This window comes from Ostrinia furnacalis, unplaced genomic scaffold, assembly GCF_004193835.3.
Source record: "Ostrinia furnacalis isolate ACB-3 unplaced genomic scaffold, ASM419383v2 OfSCF1486, whole genome shotgun sequence".
Lineage (NCBI taxonomy): Eukaryota > Metazoa > Arthropoda > Insecta > Lepidoptera > Crambidae > Ostrinia > Ostrinia furnacalis.
Window position 1 is genome coordinate 68,891 of NW_021131725.1, and position 20,430 is coordinate 89,320.

Below are 20,430 nucleotides of genomic sequence, written 5' to 3' on the forward strand. Positions count from 1 at the left end.
TTACGTTTCCTGAAGGTAATCATTCTAAAATATACATCGATTCGATCTGCATGTGTGACTTTAGCGAATCGAAATATCTCATTATCTACGTTGTACCTAAACTCTACCATCTTAGTGAATTCCTTCATAGGTGCACAGTAACATTATAGCTGGTATGGTATTCAAAGTTCACAGACAGGGAAACGGAAGTTACAGAAATTATGTATTTATCAAAAACATAATGTGTAAAGCGGTCTAACTTGTGGGTAGATTATCACTTTTTTATTCTGAGTGCATATCTACAACGTGTATTTGGAATAACGCAAAATACTTCTAGAAAATATGATACCAACATATCATTTGATACTGTAAGTCCATTGCTGTAGTTGCTGACACTTTAAAAAACTTTTTTGAGCGTCAGCAAGAATAAAGTTTTGATATTTTTTTAATATTAAAACAACGCATTCAGTATTTTTTCTATTCTAAATATTAATATCTCGACGACTATCTTTATACAAGCCCCGTGCTGTATGTTGGCTGACGCTTGAAAAGCACTTCTACAAACAACCCGGTAGATTAACTGCGCACCTGGCAGCCATGACGTCACATCGACGCTCTGGTACGGACGGGAGGAACGTGGGGAGGCAGTGGCGGCGTAAGGCCTCAGCCTCGAACTTAGCGGGCAGCGGGGCGGCGGCGGCGGCGGCGCGGGAGCGGGGCGGGCAACGCAGACCAGTGTTGTCGAGATATTTGTTTTTATTCGCGAACGAAATGTCTGAACAACAGCGACAATTNATAAATTATTGATAGCTAAACAATGTAGATAAAAAAAAAAAATTTCCAAACAAATTCAGCCATAATCAGACACAAAATTAAGCAACAACACGGTTTTAAGTGACAAACATTATTCTTTGGCGCAAAATTCCTTTAAAAATAATCACTGAATCAAGAAATCAGAAACTGTCAATGAATAGACCATTGACCCGTTTTTTTATTATTTCATAAAATCCGTCTTCAGGTCGCCACAGAACAAGGCCTCGCGAAATCTGTCTTGCCCACATCAAATTTAGGTCTTGCCCCGCCACTGTGGGAGGAGGCGTGTGAGTGCGAGGGAGAGTCGCATTCCAGCAAGGTGCGCAGTTAGCTCGATCGGCTTGTAGTATCTAAATTATTGTTGAAATTGATACTTGTAATATTGTTGAACTGTTTTTTATGTCCATAGTCTTTATAGTCTGGTCGCCGAGCACGTAGAATTTTGTCCAATGACCCCAAGCTACCCATCTTTATCGCTCGCACATAATTATATTGCTGTTGCGACTGTGCGACGGGGGCCTGCTGTGAGTGTGCGAGCGCAACAGCAACATAATTACGCGCGAGCGATAAGGATGGGTAGCTTGGGGTCATTGGACAAAATTCTACGTGCTCAGAGTCCAACTCAAAAAGAATGAGCACGCTAGTTGGTTGCAATGTCAATTATTAACAAACTGATTTTCAGTTTTTGCTGTTCGCAATTAAACGTTGTATAAATAAATAAGCACAGAATAATATTTTATAATACTTATACTATACACTTACCGTACTGAAACAGTTTTCATACAGGTCTTCGTAGTGATTGGTGTCTATTTATTTATCTTAGCTTAGACTTATCTATCACATTGTAAACTACTTATCTAATGAAGGCTAAGAACCCATGGCGCGATTTTCACCCGCGCCCGCGGCGGTTGCGGACCCGCAGCTTCTGTAGAATGCAGATGACTTACTTGACTTATGGTCCTATGTCCCCTAGATGGGGCAGAGGGCGTCCACAACAGTCCTCCATCTCATAATGCAGATACATAAGTAAAAACTAATGCACAACTCACGACGCGGTTTTCACCCGCAGCGGGCGCGGTTGTAATCGGGTCCCGCCGGGCGGTTATCGCCCGCGCGAAAACCGCCCGATCGGCGGGCGACCATGAGTTCTAAGAATAACCGCGCAAATAATCGCTCCCGTGAGTTTTGAAATAAAACCGCAATTCCTCAACCGCCGCGGGCGCGGTGAAAATCGCGCCATGAGTTCTTAGCCTAAGCGGTTTTGAAGCCTTAGTCAACATTTTTCCTTATCATTGAAGTAAAAAACAGAGTCTCAACACTGTTTTCAGTAAAGAATCTTTTGTCTCTTATTGCAAAATATTCATTCCGCTGTGGTGAAAAGAGACAAAAATACTTTTCGTAAGAATTATGTAAATTGGACTGTTTTAGATTTCATAAATGCTTAATCTTTAAGTTATGTAATTTAGATATTATTATGTAAATTGTAAATAGTTATTTTTTATTTTAAAAATTAAAACTAATTGTTTTAATTATTGATTTGTGTTATTTTCAACACCGCTGCCAGCCATCTGTATGTATTTGGTTATGTATAATTTACATAAAATGTTTATACTTATGCTAATTGTTAGTTTCATTTACTTTAATAATCCAATAGTACTGTCTTATGCTTTTTACAAAAATCACCATTTTAACTCTTTGTTCGGTTTCTCAAGAATCCTTAATCAGAAACTCAATTATAACAAAAATAGCTAGCAGCTAATTTTCTTATTTGTATTTATTACCGTTTGTCGCGCTCGCACAGTCCCGACGCACTTTGGGTCATTGTACGAATTCTATCTGCTCGACGACCGGACTTTAGGCTTTTTTAAGCGACTTCGTCCGCGGGAATTCCATTCTGGCAGAGGAAAGATCTCATTTACTCCATCGATTGCATCTCACTTGAGTATGGATAAGTTTTGTATTAATATTCCATTTTCTTCCATAAACTTTGTATTTTTAACGAATTTCAATATCTAATTACTACATGTGATATATCCTTGGAAAGAAGAGAAGCTAGAAATATTTTTAAGATCAATGGCAATCAATTATCACCTTTGGTTTTTTTAAAAATCGAATTCTAAGTTGAATTTTTTATCTTGGTTTGTACCTACTTTTGTTAAACTTTGGCGGCTCGTAACTAGCTATCCAATCATTATCTGGATCTGAATTTGATTAAAGACATATTCGATATTTATATCAAATAATAAAAGCGGTTGAACACACGCGAGAAAAAAAATGAAGCAGTTTTTAGGTCAAATTTGGGAAAAAAATAAATGATAACAAAAATTTCAATTAAAGTAATGTAGTCCACATAGGCTAAGTTGCACCACCTTATTTTAACCGTAACAATGACAATAACCGGTGCTTTTTGTATGGAGTTTGACATATTTTTGACGTTTGTCAAAGTTAAAGTAAGATCAGTAAGATGGTGCAACTCAGCCTTAGAGTCAAATGGGCGAACTTTTAATTCTTAAAATCAGTAGCGGCGTAAGGGGGGTGGGGGGGCGGTGGGGGCGGTCCGCCCCGGGTGCCAAGCATCAGAGGGTGACACAAGTCGCGCAGATTAGTACTCCCTGGCACATCTGCATGGCAAATCTGCGGTCTATGTCATGATACGGGGGGGTGGGGGGTGCGGTTGTCTTTGAATCGGTAGGTAACCCCCGGGTGCCAACCCATGCTACGCCGCCACTGCTTAAAATGACCTTACTAAGTTTGTCTAACCTTCTGCCAAACACCCTGAATAACTCAAAGGTGACTGACTGACATAGTGATCTATCAACGCACAGCCCAACCCACTGGACGGATCGGGCTGAAATTTGGCATGCAGGTAGATGTTATGACGTAGGCATCCGCAAAGAAAGGATTTTACGAAACTGCACCCCTTAGGGGGCAAAACGGGATCTACGCGTACGAAGTCGCGGGCGGCCGCTAGTAAATAATATATTTCTACTTACGTTATACCATAGAATCTGATTTTTATGTATAATATAGCTTTCCGCCCGCGGCTTCGCCCGCGTGGATTTTTGTCTGTCACAGAAAAACTTTATCGCGCGCGTCCCTGTTTCAAAAACCGGGATAAAAACTATCCTATGTTCTTTCCCGGGACTCAAACTATCTCTATGCCAAATTTCATCAAAATCGGTTGCGAGGTTTAAGCGGGAAAGCGTAACAGACAGACAGACAGACAGACAGACAGACAGACAGACAGACAGACAGACAGACAGAGTTACTTTCGCATTTATAATATTAGTTGGGACTAGTTGGGATTAGACAATAACTAGAAGTAGTTTCCCCAACAGCCAGACATTTTTGACAGTTCCAACTCCTTGCCAGACAGTTTTTTTAGGGTAGCTGCCAAAGCCACGATGATCCAAACTTCATAATTCACCAACATTATATCCTAATATTGGGAGCATACGCTGACAGACTTTCAGCTTTTATAAAATGACGTAGGTCTGGCGTTCACTAGCTCTTAGTCTATTAGTATGTATCATCAATATAAAAAATAACTTGTTTCCTTATTAATTCAACCAAGTTGAAGTTTTTGTTCCAATCAAATCTAAATTACCTACGTGTAGAGCCAGTTTCCTCAATGTTATTATTAGTTATGTTTTGATTATGAACTTAGCAATACCTACATTATTTACTTATTACTCGTAGTATTAAAATGACAGAAGTAACCGATATAAATAACTTGAAAAAATCTAACTCCTAACTTAGTTTGAAAAGCTACTCTAATCGCTAAAAAATTTTAACAGCTATATCTACATAGAAGTATCTAACAGTTTTTCCCTGGAAGATATTTTTGGGGATTCCGTGGAGCTGTTTTAATGGTTTCAATATTAATATTTAATGGACTTAAGTGTACAAATCTGGTGTTATTTTGTGTTCTAAAGTGCAGTGCAATTTCGTGATGACTGAGTCAGTCAGTGACCTTTGACTCTTTAGGGTTCCGTAGCCAAATGGCAAAAAACGAAACCCTTATACATAGATTCGTCATGTCTGTCCGTCCGTATGTCACAGCCACTTTTTTCCGAAATTACGAGTATAAGAGCTATAATATAATATTGTTGAAATTTGGTATGTAGATGTGAACCACATTAAGATTTTTACATAAAAATAGAAACAAAGCAATAAATTTTGCAAAAGCATAAAAATAGAAACAAAGCAATAGCACGAGATGGGCAGCAGCGTCTAGGTGCGAAACCTTATAAAAAACTGCGCTCGCCAACCCGCCTGCCAAGCGTGGCGAGTACTGGCAACTCCCCCCCCTGATGAACGGCAGAGCTAAAACCAGGCCCCCAGTCTCCGGCAGCCCCGTTGTTCCTGACTACGGTAGCGGTTGGGGTGACGACGGGGCGGGGGGTGCTAAGAATCCCCGGAGGAGGAATAGCTACCACCACAAACGACAACTGGCCCTCGTAACACACAACATCCGCACCCTGAGGTCCGACGAAAAGATTATAGAGCTGGAAGATGAATTAAGTAGGTTGCGATGGAGCATTATAGGGCTATCGGAAGTCCGACGAGAGGGCGAGGACACGATAACCCTGAAATCCGGCAACCTGCTTTACTACCGGGAGGGCGAACAACTGTCCCAAGGTGGTGTCGGGTTTCTCGTCCACAAGTCCCTCATTAACAACATCATTACCATCGGAAGTGTGTCGAGCAGGGTTGCATACCTGATACTCAGAGTATCCAAAAGGTACTCGCTGAAGGTAATCCAGGTATACGCACCGACCTCTACACACCCAGATGAAGAAGTGGAAGCTATGTATGAGGACATAAGTAGGGCCATACATGCAACTAAAACCCACTTCAATGTCNTTTTGGGGGTCCCCATACTTTTCGAACTGAAACTCAAATTTTTTTTCATCAAACCGTTGGGGTAATATGGATGGATACGTCTTCAAAAATGATATTGAGGTTTCTAATTTTTTTTTTCTAAACTGAATAGTTTGCGCGAGAGACACTTCCAAAGTGGTAAAATGAGTGTAAGGCCCAGAACACAAGGTGAAACTCAATTGCAACGAAACTGCAACTTCTTGTTACTTTTGAGTTGCATCTAAGTTTGTGCCATAGATTCCGGTTGTAACTCTATCTTCTAAAATAAGAGAATGATGAAATTAAAAAAAATATTATATAAATGTCGACTGTACATTACCATGAAAACTACTAACAAAAATTGATTTGAACGTAGTAAGTAGATTTTTCAATATAAATTTAAAAAAAAATTAATGTACTGCTCCTTTTCTCATGAACGCGTAGAGGTATTAAATTGAAATTCACGTCAAATATTCAAGTCTATAGTAGGTACCTACCTTTAAGGTTTGTACGGAACACTCAGTGCGCGAGTCCAACTTGCACTTGGCCGGTTTTTTTTAATATAGATATAATAATATTAGTGGTCAATACAAAACTGTATTATTATAATAAGCCTGTGAGTTCAGTGGTCGACCTCGTCCAAGGATTCTTTTTTAAAAAACTAAATTCATTTTTGTGTCTGATTTTGTGAACCGTAGACGCGGTCCAACATGGCCGTGTTTTTTGTGTTGCTTGTGGTGTATTTGCAAAGTTCTATAGCCGGTAAGTCAAACATCTCAATACAAGGATCTCAATTTTGTAAGATATTTGTAATGCCACCTGGTGAGAAAGTACTCTTAAAACTGTAGATAGAAAATTTTACTATAAGAAAACATTCCTTTATTTTTGAAAAGAAAGAGAACTGCATTCACAGATTTCCAAATTTTTTTCGAAAATTCACTACCATACCGTACAATGACTCGTAAATAATTAAAATAATTCAAGATTTCATGATTTTCCTTTCATTTAATTTATCAAGTTTGTATTATCAAAATAAATAAGTAATTTTTCTCTTAGTTAAAAAACTAAAGAGGCAAGTAACCACGCTTTGAATATGAACCGAAAATTGTTTACTAAAATATAAAAAATAAAGGCTGTGGTCAGAAATAACGGAGATTTCCATTTCTTCATACTATCAATACTTTACTAATAATGTCCCAATCCAAATGACATTTCCTAATAAACATCATTTTAACCCACTGTTGAACGAGTGTTTAATTTTTATTAGTAAGGGGGTTAATACTCGTAGGTAACCTTAGGTGGAATTATTTTAGAGCCAGAAAAATGCGAAATCAGAGGTGTGGAGGGGGAGTGCGTGCCGCTGCCCGCGTGCGAGCAATACGTGGCCCTGCTGAAGAACACCTCCTCCACGGCCGAGGGCCTGCAGCTCACCGCGGAGAGGCGGTGCGGCTTGGACGAGAAGAATGCTAAGGTATTACCTAAGGCCTACCTAAGGTATTCCATAAGGAGGATCGTAACCGTATCGGCTTTCACCGCGCGGTCAGCCAAGCGTCCACCCTACGACGGGCCGCGCACGGGCCTTACCCGTAGCAGAGTTGATCCTGATCCGTTTACGTTACGGTGCTTACGTAGGGTGGACTCCTGATTGACCGCGAGGCGAAGAGTTTACGTTACGGTGTGCGTTGTAGTATAGAGTTTCATACAAAGTACCTATCAATTCATCACCTATCAACTAGTCGGCCGTTTTGGTGTAGTGGTTCGAAACGGACTACTATTCCGGAGGTAGCGGGTTCGATTCCCGCACAGTACAAACATTTGTGTGCATGAACATATTTGTTTGTATTGGACTGGGTGTTTTCTATGTATAATAAGTATGTATTTACAAAAAAAAAGTATTTAAGTATATATCCGTTGTCTAGTACTCATACTACAAGCTTTGCTTAGTTTGGGACTAGAAGCGCAGTGTAAAATGTCCAAGGATATTTATTTATTATTATTTACTAGCTTTCCGCCCGCGGCTTCGCCCGCGTGGAATTTTGTCTGTCACAGAAAAACTTTATCGCGCGCGTCCCTGTTTCAAAAACCGGGATAAAAACTATCCTATGTTCTTTCCCGGGACTCAAACTATCTCTATGCCAAATTTCATCAAAATCGGTTGCGAGGTTTAAGCGGGAAAGCGTAACAGACAGACAGACAGACAGACTTACTTTCGCATTTATAATATTAGTTGGGATTTATCAAACGTACTCACTAGTGAGCGCGTTAAAAAAATGTATGAAAACGTCACACATTTAACTAGCAGCCGCCCGCGACTTCGTACGCGTGGATTCCGTTTTACCCCTTTCATCTATCTTACGCGGTTTAGATTATGTTGTGTTCAATTTAATTAGCAAATGTTTTTTCCCGCTAACTCCCGTTCCCGTCTGAATTTTGCAATATCCTGTTGTAACTAAGCTTTAAATTTACTAAGGTACCTGCATGCCAAATTTCAAGCGTCTAACTTAAGCAGTTTAGATTTTTCATACAAAATGATTTTCCCGGTAATTCCCGTTCCCGAGGGAATTTCGGAAATTCCTTTCTTAGTGCACCTCTACGGTACCTAAGCTACGTCTCTTCCAAATTTCAAGTGCCTACGTAAATACACCGGTTATCGTTATAGTTACGGTCAAAGGTATGTGGTGCCTTAGATGTCACTTTTTAACGCAGTCGGCATCGAGTGCGTTTGACGTAAACTCACACTACGCCCCCCGAAACCTCATATACTCGCACTTGCAGGTCTGCTGCCCTGTGGTCCAAACCAATTTGTTACGCTTCAAACAAAACGAGGAGGACCAGGACTTATACGTGAACGCCTTCCCCGGTCACGACCTCTGTGGTCGGATTGGTACAGTACAACAACCATCGTTATTTGTATTAATATTTTATTCACGAAAAGAGGACAGGATTTAGATAACTATTGTAGGTAAATAGCTTTGATCATGATCATAATTTTTTATGAGCTTACATGTTTAGTTTTACAAAATGTTTTGTTCGAAGTGGAAATGAATCAGAAGTAAGTCAAGAAATTTCTTTCGACCCGTAGATTTCAAAGTCCTCACTCTTTAGGAATCACAAAAAACATTGTCACGATTTTAATCTCATTTTCCTTCAGATAAAGATCGTAAGGACAAGAATGTTCACATACTGAGTGAATCAGAAATCAAAAGTGGTTGGATGTTTGTAATATCAAACGGCATACCAGTTATCTCGCGAGGTAAGTCTTACTAGTTATTTCTACATAATAAATCGAAGACTAGGGAAATCCCTACCAAACTTCACATCGTTAAATCACTGCGAAGGATTTACACGCCAATATATTGCTTCCAATCCTAGATAGTCCAGTCAATAAAGCATTATTAATGAGGGAAACGCGTGGAACATAATTTCTGATTTCGGGACTTTATTTAGACTAGTTAAGTAGGAGGTGAACATGTAAAAAATCCCCGCCCTGAGCCCTTGAGCCGGCGGGGAGAGGGGGTTTGTGTGTACTATTTTTAGGTTTTTCGCTTAATCCTTGGAAACTATGCGTCCTAGTGACATGACTACTATGAACCAAAAAAAGCTTATTAAATTTGCTACAGGTGAGATGGTCAAGTTTTTCTATTTCTTGTTATACTTAGTTGAATTTGAAAGTAGTTCAATTGAAATGTTCACAGATATGTCTCGGTACATGGCGCTGCTGGGCTACAAAGTGAACGCCAACGTGCTGTGGCAGTGCGGAGGATCGGTGATCACGGAGAAGCATGTCCTCACGGCTGCACACTGCATCTCCACTTCTCTGTGAGTTTCTTTGGAGATGTTTGGATTAAACCATAGTATGGTATATCAAATTATATTATGCCTGTGAATGATGACAATAAAAAATAAGGGTGCTAAAATATTATTTCCTTGTCTGCATCAGGCATGTGGTGCGGGTCGGTGAGCTCGACTTGGCTTTAGAGGAGAAAGACGCGCAACCCATAGACTTTTACATCAAGAAGAAAATACCCCATGAGCTGTACTCTAAATTCCAAAATGACATAGCCATAGTTGTGTTGGATGGAAGCATTAAATTCAAGGGTAGGTGATCTAAGAACAATAAAATAGCTTTCGGTCAATATCAATTTCAATCATAAACACATCATAATTTTATTAGAAATAATATAAGGATTCGATCAAGACAATATTGTCAAGTAATGAGCATTTTTAACTAACTTAAAAAAAATGGAGGACGTTCTCAATTTGAGTGTATATTTTTTTTATTACAGAAGAACATCATGTTGGCCCCATATGCCTGCCGTTTGACAATAAAATGAAGGTGTTGCCAAAGTATAATTATTATAATTATAAGGGTACATTTGTGGCTGGCTGGGGCGAGGCACCGGAAAGTAAGTTTATTACGTACCCTACCTACTTACTTCATCAATACTGTAGCAGTTTATATTGACTGCTTGGCCTACCTACCTATTTAAAAAGATGCCAAAAATAATCTAGATTATTGTAACCTTATTATACGTGCATAAATATTTTTATAACTATGTATACTAAAGTCTGTAAACCTTTGAAAAAGAGGCTGACAATTAGTGACTGAGTTTCTTGCGCTGCTTCTTCTCAGCACTGGCCTATTTATTGTCCTGAAGCAGTGGTAGGGTTAATACTGGGACGTGTAAAGTGCTTCTTAAAAGCCTACTTGCATAAATAAATGAGTTTATTTATGCAAATATATCGTGCTTAGGCTAAGTTTTTATACAGTAATAAATTTATTCTTATTCTTATTCTTATTAGTTTTATGAGTTTTTATAGATGCCAACTAATTCTTTATTTATATTTGTTAGCTCAAGTTACAAAAGTGCAATGACGGGCTCAGTGAGTATAAAGAAATATCTTAGTTAATAAAGACAACTATAATTATTCTTTGCAGAACGTGAGAGACCTACATACCTGGCATATGCACATGTGAATATTTTTTCTACTGCCAAATGCAAGAGACTGTACGAGAGCCCAACAAGGTATACTTTCAACGAAACTTCTAAACACACTGAACCTTTCAATATGTAGGTACTATCCGTTTGATTTCGACCTTTCCTGAAAGTTGTACCCATAGATGGAGCACGTTTACTCTGTAAATATTTTTTTTAAATAGCTTATTGCTGCCTACCTGGGCTTTTACTATTTCACTCAAGTCTTAAAAGGAATTTTAGGTAGCTTTCGACTTTGTCAATATACCACTACGGAAGAATCGTAATTGATGGAAAAACTACCTATTTGGCAATAATTTTGAAGTAAATATCATCACCAGTCAATCGAATTCATACTGTCAAGAATTTACATGGAATATCATTCATTATAGCTATAAAAAGGCAGATAGCGTCCCCCAAGGACGAGTAGTAGGCCCACTGTCGTTCTCTTCAGGATAGAACCTTGCACAGGCCTGGATATTCTGAACAGAGCATTACTAGAGAAACTAAATTACTGATAAATTATATTTAAATACCTAGCAGGTACCTACTCAAAAATACAAATAAACTTTTATGCTCCTGGTTATAATATAATATGGTAACGCGCGTGCTCGCCACACTGTTTGAACCCGTGACAGCAACTGGTATTGTCCAGTACACTTTATTATTTATTTAATTTTACTTTATAGAACGATAGACGACCGTGTCTTCTGCGCCGGCGACTCTGAATTAGAACACGACTCGTGTAACGGGGACAGCGGAGGGCCGCTGGTTGCTGAATATGTAAGCTGTTACTTATTATACCAAAAGACGCCAGAAAGAACAGCTTAAGTATGTTTTTTGCCATAGTAACTACCCACAGATGTTCAGTTACATTATTATTTATATCATATTGCAGAAGGTGGAAGAATTCAACCGCACGTTCTACTACCAGCTCGGGGTCATCTCCTACGGGTACAGATGCGGCGAGGGACCCTTCGTTGGTGTGCTCACCAATGTCACCCACTTCATGCCCTGGATACGGCAGAAAGTGCTAGGGGAGAAGCTGTAGTACCTAAATCGCTGTTGGACTGCCGATTCGACATTCGAGGACCGCCAGTTTGCACCCCGAATTAAAGAAAATTACTAATACCTATTCTTTTTTTGACAAAACAAAACCTACCACATAATTTTACCTACTTACTTTGTGTTTGAACCTTACCTTTACATATTTCCATTTCAAACCCTACGTGGTTGCAGACTCTACCTAAAGGTTCATCCGACCCGGGGATGAACCATGATTACCGGTTTGGTAACGGCAGGAGTGACAAAAATAACCATAAAGCTATTTAATAAAGCCGACAGCTTATACTAGTATAAACTCTGCCTAATCTAGTATCTGTGTAAAGGTTCCTTTAAGGATACATTTTGATTACAAAATAAAAAAGCTCAACAATATACTGTTATAATATAATCTCGTGAGTTCAGTGGTCGACCTTGTCCAAGGATTATTTTGTACCGATGTGTTTAATAAATTCATTTTTGTGTCTAATTTTGTGAAATCTAGACGCAGCCAAACAAACATGGCCGAGTTATTGTTTGTGTTGCTTGTGGTGTGTTTGCGAAGTTCTTTAGCCGGTGAGTGATTAATATTTTCTGATTAAAATCGAGATGGAGAATGAAAAAGGAACTTTAAATGCATGGAAACCACTCTTCTTAATATCTTTCATTGAAATTATTTTAGAGCCAGAAAAATGCGAAATAAGAGGTGTGGAGGGGGAGTGCGTGCCACTGCCCGCGTGCGAGCAATACGTGGCCCTGCTGAAGAACACCTCCTCTACGGAGGAGGGCCTGCAGCTCACCGCGGAGAGGCGGTGCGGCTTGGACGTGAGGAATGTTAAGGTATTCCTTACCCTTCCCCTGAACCATAAAAACAATGATTACAAGCTGTTTCCTCATCAGCCAGATAGTTTTGACAGTTCAAACTTCTTGCCAGACAATCATTTGAGGGTACTTCCAAACTTCATGATTCACCAACAATCTAACCTATATTGGGAGCATACGCTGACAGACAACCTTTCAGCTTTTATTAAATGACGTAGCTCTGGCGTTCACTAGCTCTTAGTCTATTTTAAACTGCATTGTTGTGTTTCGGCAGTTAAAGCTAAGATAATCTGTAAGATAATTCACAATACACAACACTTTATAGTTGTGTCTTACAAGAGTTCCATTTTCAAATTTACGGAACCCTAAAACGATGTTACAATAAAATCAAAAGCTACAGAAATAAACTGAAATCCCATTATGCTTGCAGGTCTGCTGCCCTGTGGAACCTGTGGTCCCACCACCATTGATAGATTTCAAACTAAACGAGGAGGACCAGGACTTATACGTCGACTCCTTCCCCGGCCACGACGTCTGCGGGAGGACTGGTATAGTACAACAACTTTCATACGTGGATTTAATCATTATTTGCTTATTTCGAGAAGAAGGTACTAAATCGTTCTTTGCTCTCCTGCATAGTTTTACAAAAAAAGGCGCCGCCGTCGGCGACGAATGTTTAACCGATTTCAAAAAAGGAGGTTCCATGTTCGACTGTATGTAACTTATTCTGTGTATGTGGACCGAGTTATGTTAGTTTATTTAATTTAAAATAATGTGACATTGATATGTTTTACTTGCATAAAGGTGTTTTACATGGTTTGTATGAAAAAATAATTAGTAAAATTATTGTTGAATTGAAAAAAATGTATGGCTTTCGATTCTTTGAAGTGGTTCTAGAAAGGATCACGTTGTATAGTTATATCATGATTGATATTTAGAGTAGGTGACGGTAAATTTTGAACCGTAGATTTCAGTTCTTTCTCTCGTGAGTATGAAAAAGAAGATTTTTATTATTTTGTTACAGATAAAAGCCGTATTTTGAGTACAATCCGCAAAGTAACCGACAAAGAACAAAAACTTGGATTCATGTATGTGATAGCAAACGGTATACCCGTACTATTGCGTGGTAAGTAGTAAGGTTTGGGTTCCGCAATGTCTCGTGTGTCGATGTATTTTAGTATATTAGTAATTCTGGGACTTTAAATTAATGTTGACAGATATGTCTCGCTACATGGCGCTGCTGGGCTACAAAGTGAACTCCGACGTGCTGTGGCAGTGCGGAGGATCGGTGATTACAGAGAAGCACGTCCTCACTGCTGCACACTGCATCTCAAAATCTCTGTGAGTCTCAGAAAGTATCAAATTAATCCTTATACTCATCATCAAAACCTTGTTGAAGAACTATAGACCCATCTCACTTGATCCATGTCTACAAGCTGTTTTCGAGTCATTACGAATCGTCTCGCTCGCAGGCTCCACGACTTTCGAAAAGGCTTTAGTAACCATAGACCAAATACATACGCTACGGCAGATTATACAGAAGACCGAGGAGTATAATCAGCCACTCTGCCTGGACTATGAGAAAGCCTTCGACTCGATTGAGACCTGGGCAGTGCTACAGTCTCCCAACGCGACGGTGCCAAATTGACTATCGATACATTGAAGTGTTGAAAGGCTTGTACTTACGCAAACGCCACGCCATTATTATCTATGTAAAAGATAAAATAAGAAAATATACTACGGTGCTTAACTTTTATTCTTATTTCTCCATCAGGCATGTGGTACGGGTGGGTGAGCTCGATTTGGCTTCCGAAGAGAAAGACGCGCAGCCCATAGACTTCTACATCAAGAACAAAATACCCCATGAGCTGTATTCTAAATTCCAAAATGACATAGCCATAGTTGTGTTGGATGGAAGCATCAAATTCAAGGGTAAAAATGATCTAATTTAAGTTTAAAAAAAAACATAAAAATATTACAGCTTTCGGTCAGGACTTTTTAATAGGGGGTAAAGTAGGAAATTGACGAGTTTTTCTTCAATATTCATTAGTGTATAATTATTTTAAAATATTACAATAGCTGTGTCCATTATTCTTATTTTATTTTAAACTTCATTTCAAAGACTTCATATTATACCTAAAATGTTATTTTTCCCACTAAAAATATTCTTAAAAACAGTTCGTCGTAAGTGGTGTCCATTTGCGTCATAAAAAATTACTAGAAAATTTAATATTTATAGCTGTTGAGTTTCTGAATAAAGTAAAAAAAGTAATGGCCATTTTTATTACAGAAGAACATCACATCGGTCCTATATGCTTGCCGTTGGACACTAAAAAGAAGGTTTTGCCACGTTTTGATTTCTTTACTCATAAGGGTACATTTGTGGCTGGCTGGGGCGAGGCACCGGAAAGTAAGTTTAGGTACCTACAACTTTACGCAGCTTATACAGCAGTACACAATTTATATTGACTGCTAGCAATATAACAGAGTACCTATTTCAAAAAAGATGCTTTATTAACCTATATTATTGTAAACTTTTTACATCATCACAAGTTACAAAAATGCAATGGCGTATGAAAAATATTTTTCTTATAGACAAAGACATTATTTGTTTGCAGAACGTGAAAGACCTACATACCTGGCATATGCACATGTGAATATTATTTCTACTGACCAATGCAAGAAACTGTACGAGAGCTCAACAAGGTATATTTTTAACAAAATATCTAAACACACTGAACAGTGAACATTTTCATTATCAGGACGAAGTCTGTTTTAGAAATAAGATACTAACATAGCCTAAGTTTTTACCAACATTATGGATCCCTGTTATCCGAAATAAATACTTTTTATTTATTTATTTATTATGTAGGTACCTATTGTTTGTACTCGACTGTCCTGAAAGTTACCCATCGTCCATAGATGAAGCACGTCTTTGTAAATACATTGTCACTCAAATGAGAGATGAAAGAAAGGGGTTTGAACGTAGTTTGATCCGCTGCTCAGTTACATAGACATGTTGAAACCACCAATCAACTGACGTACGAGTACAACAAGATTTTCCTATACATTTTGTATGGCAAAACAAGCGAGAGACGTCACTATTTTATCAACTCAATTTAACTACTTTTTTTATTATAATGCAACCAAAAATCTTAATTTACAGATAATTTAAAATTAATTAAGTTTTTAAGATCACAATGAAGTATTTTTAAAAAAGTTGTGATTTCAAATTATTGGGGAATCGTGTCAAAGTACGAGTATATTATTATTTTACTATTTTGTATTTTTTAGAAAGATAGATGAACGTGTGTTCTGCGCTGGTGACCACCATTTGAGACACGACTCGTGTAACGGGGACAGCGGAGGGCCGCTGGTTGCTGAATATGTAAGTTGTTATAGCTATTCCGTATTTACCCAACGTCGCCAGAAAGAACGACTTTTTTGCTATAGTACCACAGTTGATCAGGTATATTATCATTTATATCATATTGCAGAAGGTACAAGAATTCAACCGCACGTTCTGGGTACTTCTCATTTACACTCAAATTTGATGGTCACACAATAATAGTTCATAAACGGTATAAGTTAGAACAATACCTTTGAAATCAGATGATAAAATATCTATTTAGCTACATACAAAATAAATTTTATCGTAATAGAAGCAAAAATAATACGAAAAAATCACATGAAACGATAAAAAACGGGGTCATTTTTCGCGTTCTCATCGTGTCACACTTTCGGTTGCAATGAAACATTTGGTTACTGCATTCACAATTTTCATTCAATTTGTGTGTAGCATATACTAAAATCATCGTAATTAAATATACTTTCCACACAATAGTCAAAAAAATATCTTCTTATAATTATTTTGAATTGAGAAAGCGAAATACGTTGGTCACACGATTTTAGGTACCTAAAATTTTGAGTAATAATACAAGATTGCCGTTAAACCGAACACCAGCAACCAATCACAGNACTCCTTCAGTTACGTTTCAAAATGTAGGTACAGTCGCAGAATGAAAAGGTTCGTCACCTTAGTGTCGGTTTTCGCTTGCACTAGGTACTGTAAGAGTCAAACCTGCCAACATAACAGTGCAAGAAACAGTGCTGCTAACATTTAAATAAATATGACGTTTGCTAACGAATAAGGTTTTGCTTGTTTATTTTTCTATCCCATCAGTGCAATGCAATGATGACATTGACCAATTGACATTAGTTTTTTTTATTTAATAGAAATAATAATAGCAGGTTGAACCAACAAGAAGGTTTTAGTTTATCAATCATAATAATCTTCTTGACAAGATAAATCGTCAAACAACTTTGATCAATAATTTTGAACTTTACTGACGAACAGTTAAAGATTATTTTCTCTAACTCGAGATTATTCTGTAACATAGTTTCAAAAGGTAATATGTATTCGCGATTCGTTGAAGGAATCAATTTGAAAACTGACGAACCTTTTCATTCCGTGACTGTACATACTCATATTTTACACTTTTTGACTTGATTTTCGCACTTTGGAACATTCTGCTAAGAGTTAGTTGTCTGTGGCAGCTTCTGTCAAATTATTTTGATTTTGACAGCTGACGTTTCAAGACACGTCTTCAAATCGCAAAAGAATATCGAATAATATCGATACCGAATTGGCCTTTCTCTATTTTTCACCGTGCACGAATTCTCGTTGCAATTCTCAAATATCAAAACTTAAAGCCTTTCCTAAGCTACTTAAATGACGTCATATTTAAGATCAACGGCTTAACTCATGACCTCAGAGAAGTCAAGTTCAGAAAAGCAATAAAAACATTATTTCGTCCAAAGTGAGACATCTATCTGTCACATCATCGACCCACATAAGAATTCCAGAAAAATCCAAAAACCAATACTCACAATGACATAACCAGTGGGTGTAAAACTTCAAATTTATTGGTGTACTTTATAAAAACCTTATGTGGTTCTGGTTACCAAATGTATTTGTCACCCCTGCTCTTATTTTTTGAGGCACAAAGTCTATTTTTGATAGTGAATGTGTCATTCATGTTTCATATCTCGCCCACAGTTTGCCCACACTCTTGTTAAAATCCGATTTTGGGAAGTCATTGTGTTGTAAAACTTATTAGCTTTTCTGTTATCTTTTAAAGTTTTCGGCGGTCCATTTGTGGAGGATTTTGTCATTTTATCATAATTATAATTTCCATAACTATCATTTCTGTCTTTAGTGTCCAGTCTAGCTGTATTCAAAATGTCTTGTTCAATCGTATGGGTGGTACAACTGAGGTTAAAAACCTGGTGAAATGAAACTAATTTGTTAGCTTTGATGCCAATTTTCTAAACCAATTTACAAGTCACTAACGAAAAAGTCACAGGGAAAGTAGGAAAAAAGGAAAAAGAACTTTGTTTCAATTCTTTTTGTGACCACGGTGAAGTAATTAAACAGTTAAGCACCTAATACCCGCAATGTACTACTACCGCATAATAAGTTAAGTACTTCCAACAATAACTTCTCTACCAAAACAAGGCCTAGCTTTATATGCTTCAAGCATCCGATTGAGAAATCGATTGAAGCTTCCTTTCGCCTCGATTATTCCAAGAATCGATTAATCATCAACGCATCATGTCCAAGCAAAGCAGGCCATCTTAATGTGCATTATAAATCAAATGACTCAGAACCCAAATTCCTTTTACGGTGCATTTGGTTTATGTCCAATCAGCTGGACTCGTTATGGGATATGTCTTAAAACAATCAATATTAATGATTAACATCTGGATCAAAAGATGAATTTCGCGAGAAGTTATTTGGAATATTGCGCATGCACTTAGTGAAAGATGTATCTATGCCATTTTAAAATAATATTAAAGCTGAGAAGACAAAACTGATTTTTGTGAGTGATTCATATTACTTCTAAGTATAGTAATAGAAATTCCACTAGCTCGCACTGAACGTCTCGATAACTTTTTTATATCTAACTAGCGGCCGCCCGCGACTTCGTACGCGTGGATCTCGTTTTACCCCCTTCATCTATCTTACGCGGTTTAGATTTTTTCATACGAATGTTTTTTCCTGCTAACTCCCGTTCCCGTGGGAAATTTGCAATATCCTGTTGTAACTAAGCTTTAAGTTTACTAAGGTACCTGCATGCCTTTCAAGCGTCTAACTTAAGCGGTTTAGATTTTTCATACAAAAGGATTTTCCTGCTAATTCCCGTTCCCGTGGGAATTTCGGGAATTCCTTTCTTAGTGCATCTCTACGGTACCCAAGCTACGTCCCTTCCAAATTTCAAGTGCCTACGTTTAGCCGTTTAGGGGGCGTCCATAAATTACGTGAGACGTTTAGGGGGGGGAGGGGGTCAAGAAAAACCTCACTAAATCTCACGTAGGGGAGAGGGGGGGTCTCGACAAATATCACGTAATTTTTTAGCGAGTAAAAAGGTCAAATTGCGAGAGAACTGGGTTATTTTAAATTAAGAAAATAAATATATTTAAAATATAAATTATTCAATTTTTTATTCAAACAATAATATTTTTTTTAAATTTTAAATTTTTTTAGAAGAAACATTTTTTTTGTGTATTAAATCCTAATCGAATTACCCTTTACATTGCAAATATGTATTTTAAGAAATCTCACGTGAGATTGTGGGGAGGGGGAGGGGGTCTAGAAAAATCTCACCAAATCTCACCAAGGGGGGCGGGGGGGTTGAAAAATTAGCAAAATTGTCTCACGTAATTAATGGACGCCCCCTTAGGCTGTGCGTTGATATGTCAGTCAGTCAGTTTTTCAGTCAGTCAGTTATATTTAGATGCGAACAGCTAGGGACTGGAATTCGCTGCCTGCTGGTGTCTTTTCCGATCACTACAATCTAGGCCTTTCAAGGCAAAAGTGAATAGGCACTTACAGGGCTCTACCATCCTAGACTACATCTCTCTTAACATCAAATATCTGCCTTGTTCTGCATAAAAAAGGTTTTTAGAAAAAAAAAAAGTGTGTCATAGAGCGGACATTCTGTANAAAAATTAGTGCTGTCAAGTACAGAATCACTTTCGTGGCATCAAAAAATTCAAAACGTTAAAGCTTCCAAACGAGACTCACTATTTGACTGATTTACTGAGAATATAATCTTCACATCAAGCGCTACAATTTTTGTTTACAAAAAGTTGAAATAAGTTAGAAATAAAATTTGCCACGAAGGTGACGATGAGAACCGTGGCGATGAGAAATACCCTTCTACTACCAGCTCGGGGTCATCTCCTATGGGTACAGATGCGGCGAGGGACCCTTCGTTGGTGTGCTCACCAACGTCACCCACTTCATGCCCTGGATACGCCAGAAAGTGCTAGGGGAGAACCTGTAGTACCTAAATCGCTGTTGGACTGCCGATGCGACATTCGAGGATCGCCAGTTTGCATCCCGAATTAAAGGAAATTACTAATACCTAGTCTTTTTTTGATAAAACAAAACCTGCCACATAATTTTACCTACTTACTTTGTGTTTGAACCTATACAGTGTGAGTCACGTTAAAGTGTACATATGAAAATAGATGAAACTAGACCTATTTTTATCGACAAAAAAGAGGTCAAAAATTTTATGATTTTTTTTTTATAGATTTTTTTTCTTCCTATTACTTATTATAAAGAAAACGTAATAAGTTTTAAATTAAGCGGTATATCCTGATAAAATAAAAACAGTAATAATGCTAAATAACAGGCAATACTAAAAGAATACATAAAATACAAAAAAAAGGCCAACAAATAATAAAAAATTATACTTTTTGAAAAATTCTGCTATTAAATTCGTGTTTTTTTGGTTATTTGATACAAAAAATGCCCCCATAACCGGTGGTTTATTGCTTTGTATTATTTTCTATCGTATTACCTTTGTAAAACCAAAAATCGCATGTCTCTATCCCTATCACAACGTTTGCAATGATCGTTTGAACT

At 37.9% G+C, this 20,430-nt stretch overlaps 2 protein-coding genes across 3 annotated transcripts; both read left to right on the forward strand.

Moving 5' to 3' along the window:
- Positions 1-6,269: 6,269 nt before the first annotated feature.
- Positions 6,270-11,741, forward strand: LOC114352944 (venom protease-like). 2 transcript variants are annotated; one of them, XM_028304712.1, is made up of 10 exons: positions 6,272-6,417; positions 6,969-7,126; positions 8,431-8,539; positions 8,807-8,908; positions 9,351-9,474; positions 9,596-9,753; positions 9,942-10,061; positions 10,595-10,682; positions 11,321-11,414; positions 11,530-11,741. In XM_028304712.1, the coding sequence occupies exons 1-10, from the start codon at positions 6,366-6,368 to the stop codon at positions 11,680-11,682; spliced, it is 1,158 nt and encodes a 385-aa protein (XP_028160513.1). In that variant the 5' UTR covers positions 6,272-6,365; the 3' UTR covers positions 11,683-11,741. The 2 variants fall into 2 exon arrangements, with proteins under 2 accessions (XP_028160515.1, XP_028160513.1); XM_028304714.1 differs by lacking the exon at positions 9,942-10,061 and having other exon boundaries at positions 6,270-6,417.
- Positions 11,742-12,151: 410 nt separating this feature from the next.
- LOC114352947 (venom serine protease Bi-VSP-like) lies at positions 12,152-17,725 on the forward strand. Its single transcript, XM_028304717.1, has 10 exons — positions 12,152-12,248; positions 12,355-12,512; positions 12,925-13,042; positions 13,519-13,620; positions 13,712-13,835; positions 14,269-14,426; positions 14,785-14,904; positions 15,113-15,200; positions 15,789-15,882; positions 17,714-17,725. The coding sequence occupies exons 1-10, from the start codon at positions 12,194-12,196 to the stop codon at positions 17,723-17,725; spliced, it is 1,029 nt and encodes a 342-aa protein (XP_028160518.1). The 5' UTR covers positions 12,152-12,193.
- The last annotated feature ends 2,705 nt before the right edge of the window (positions 17,726-20,430 follow it).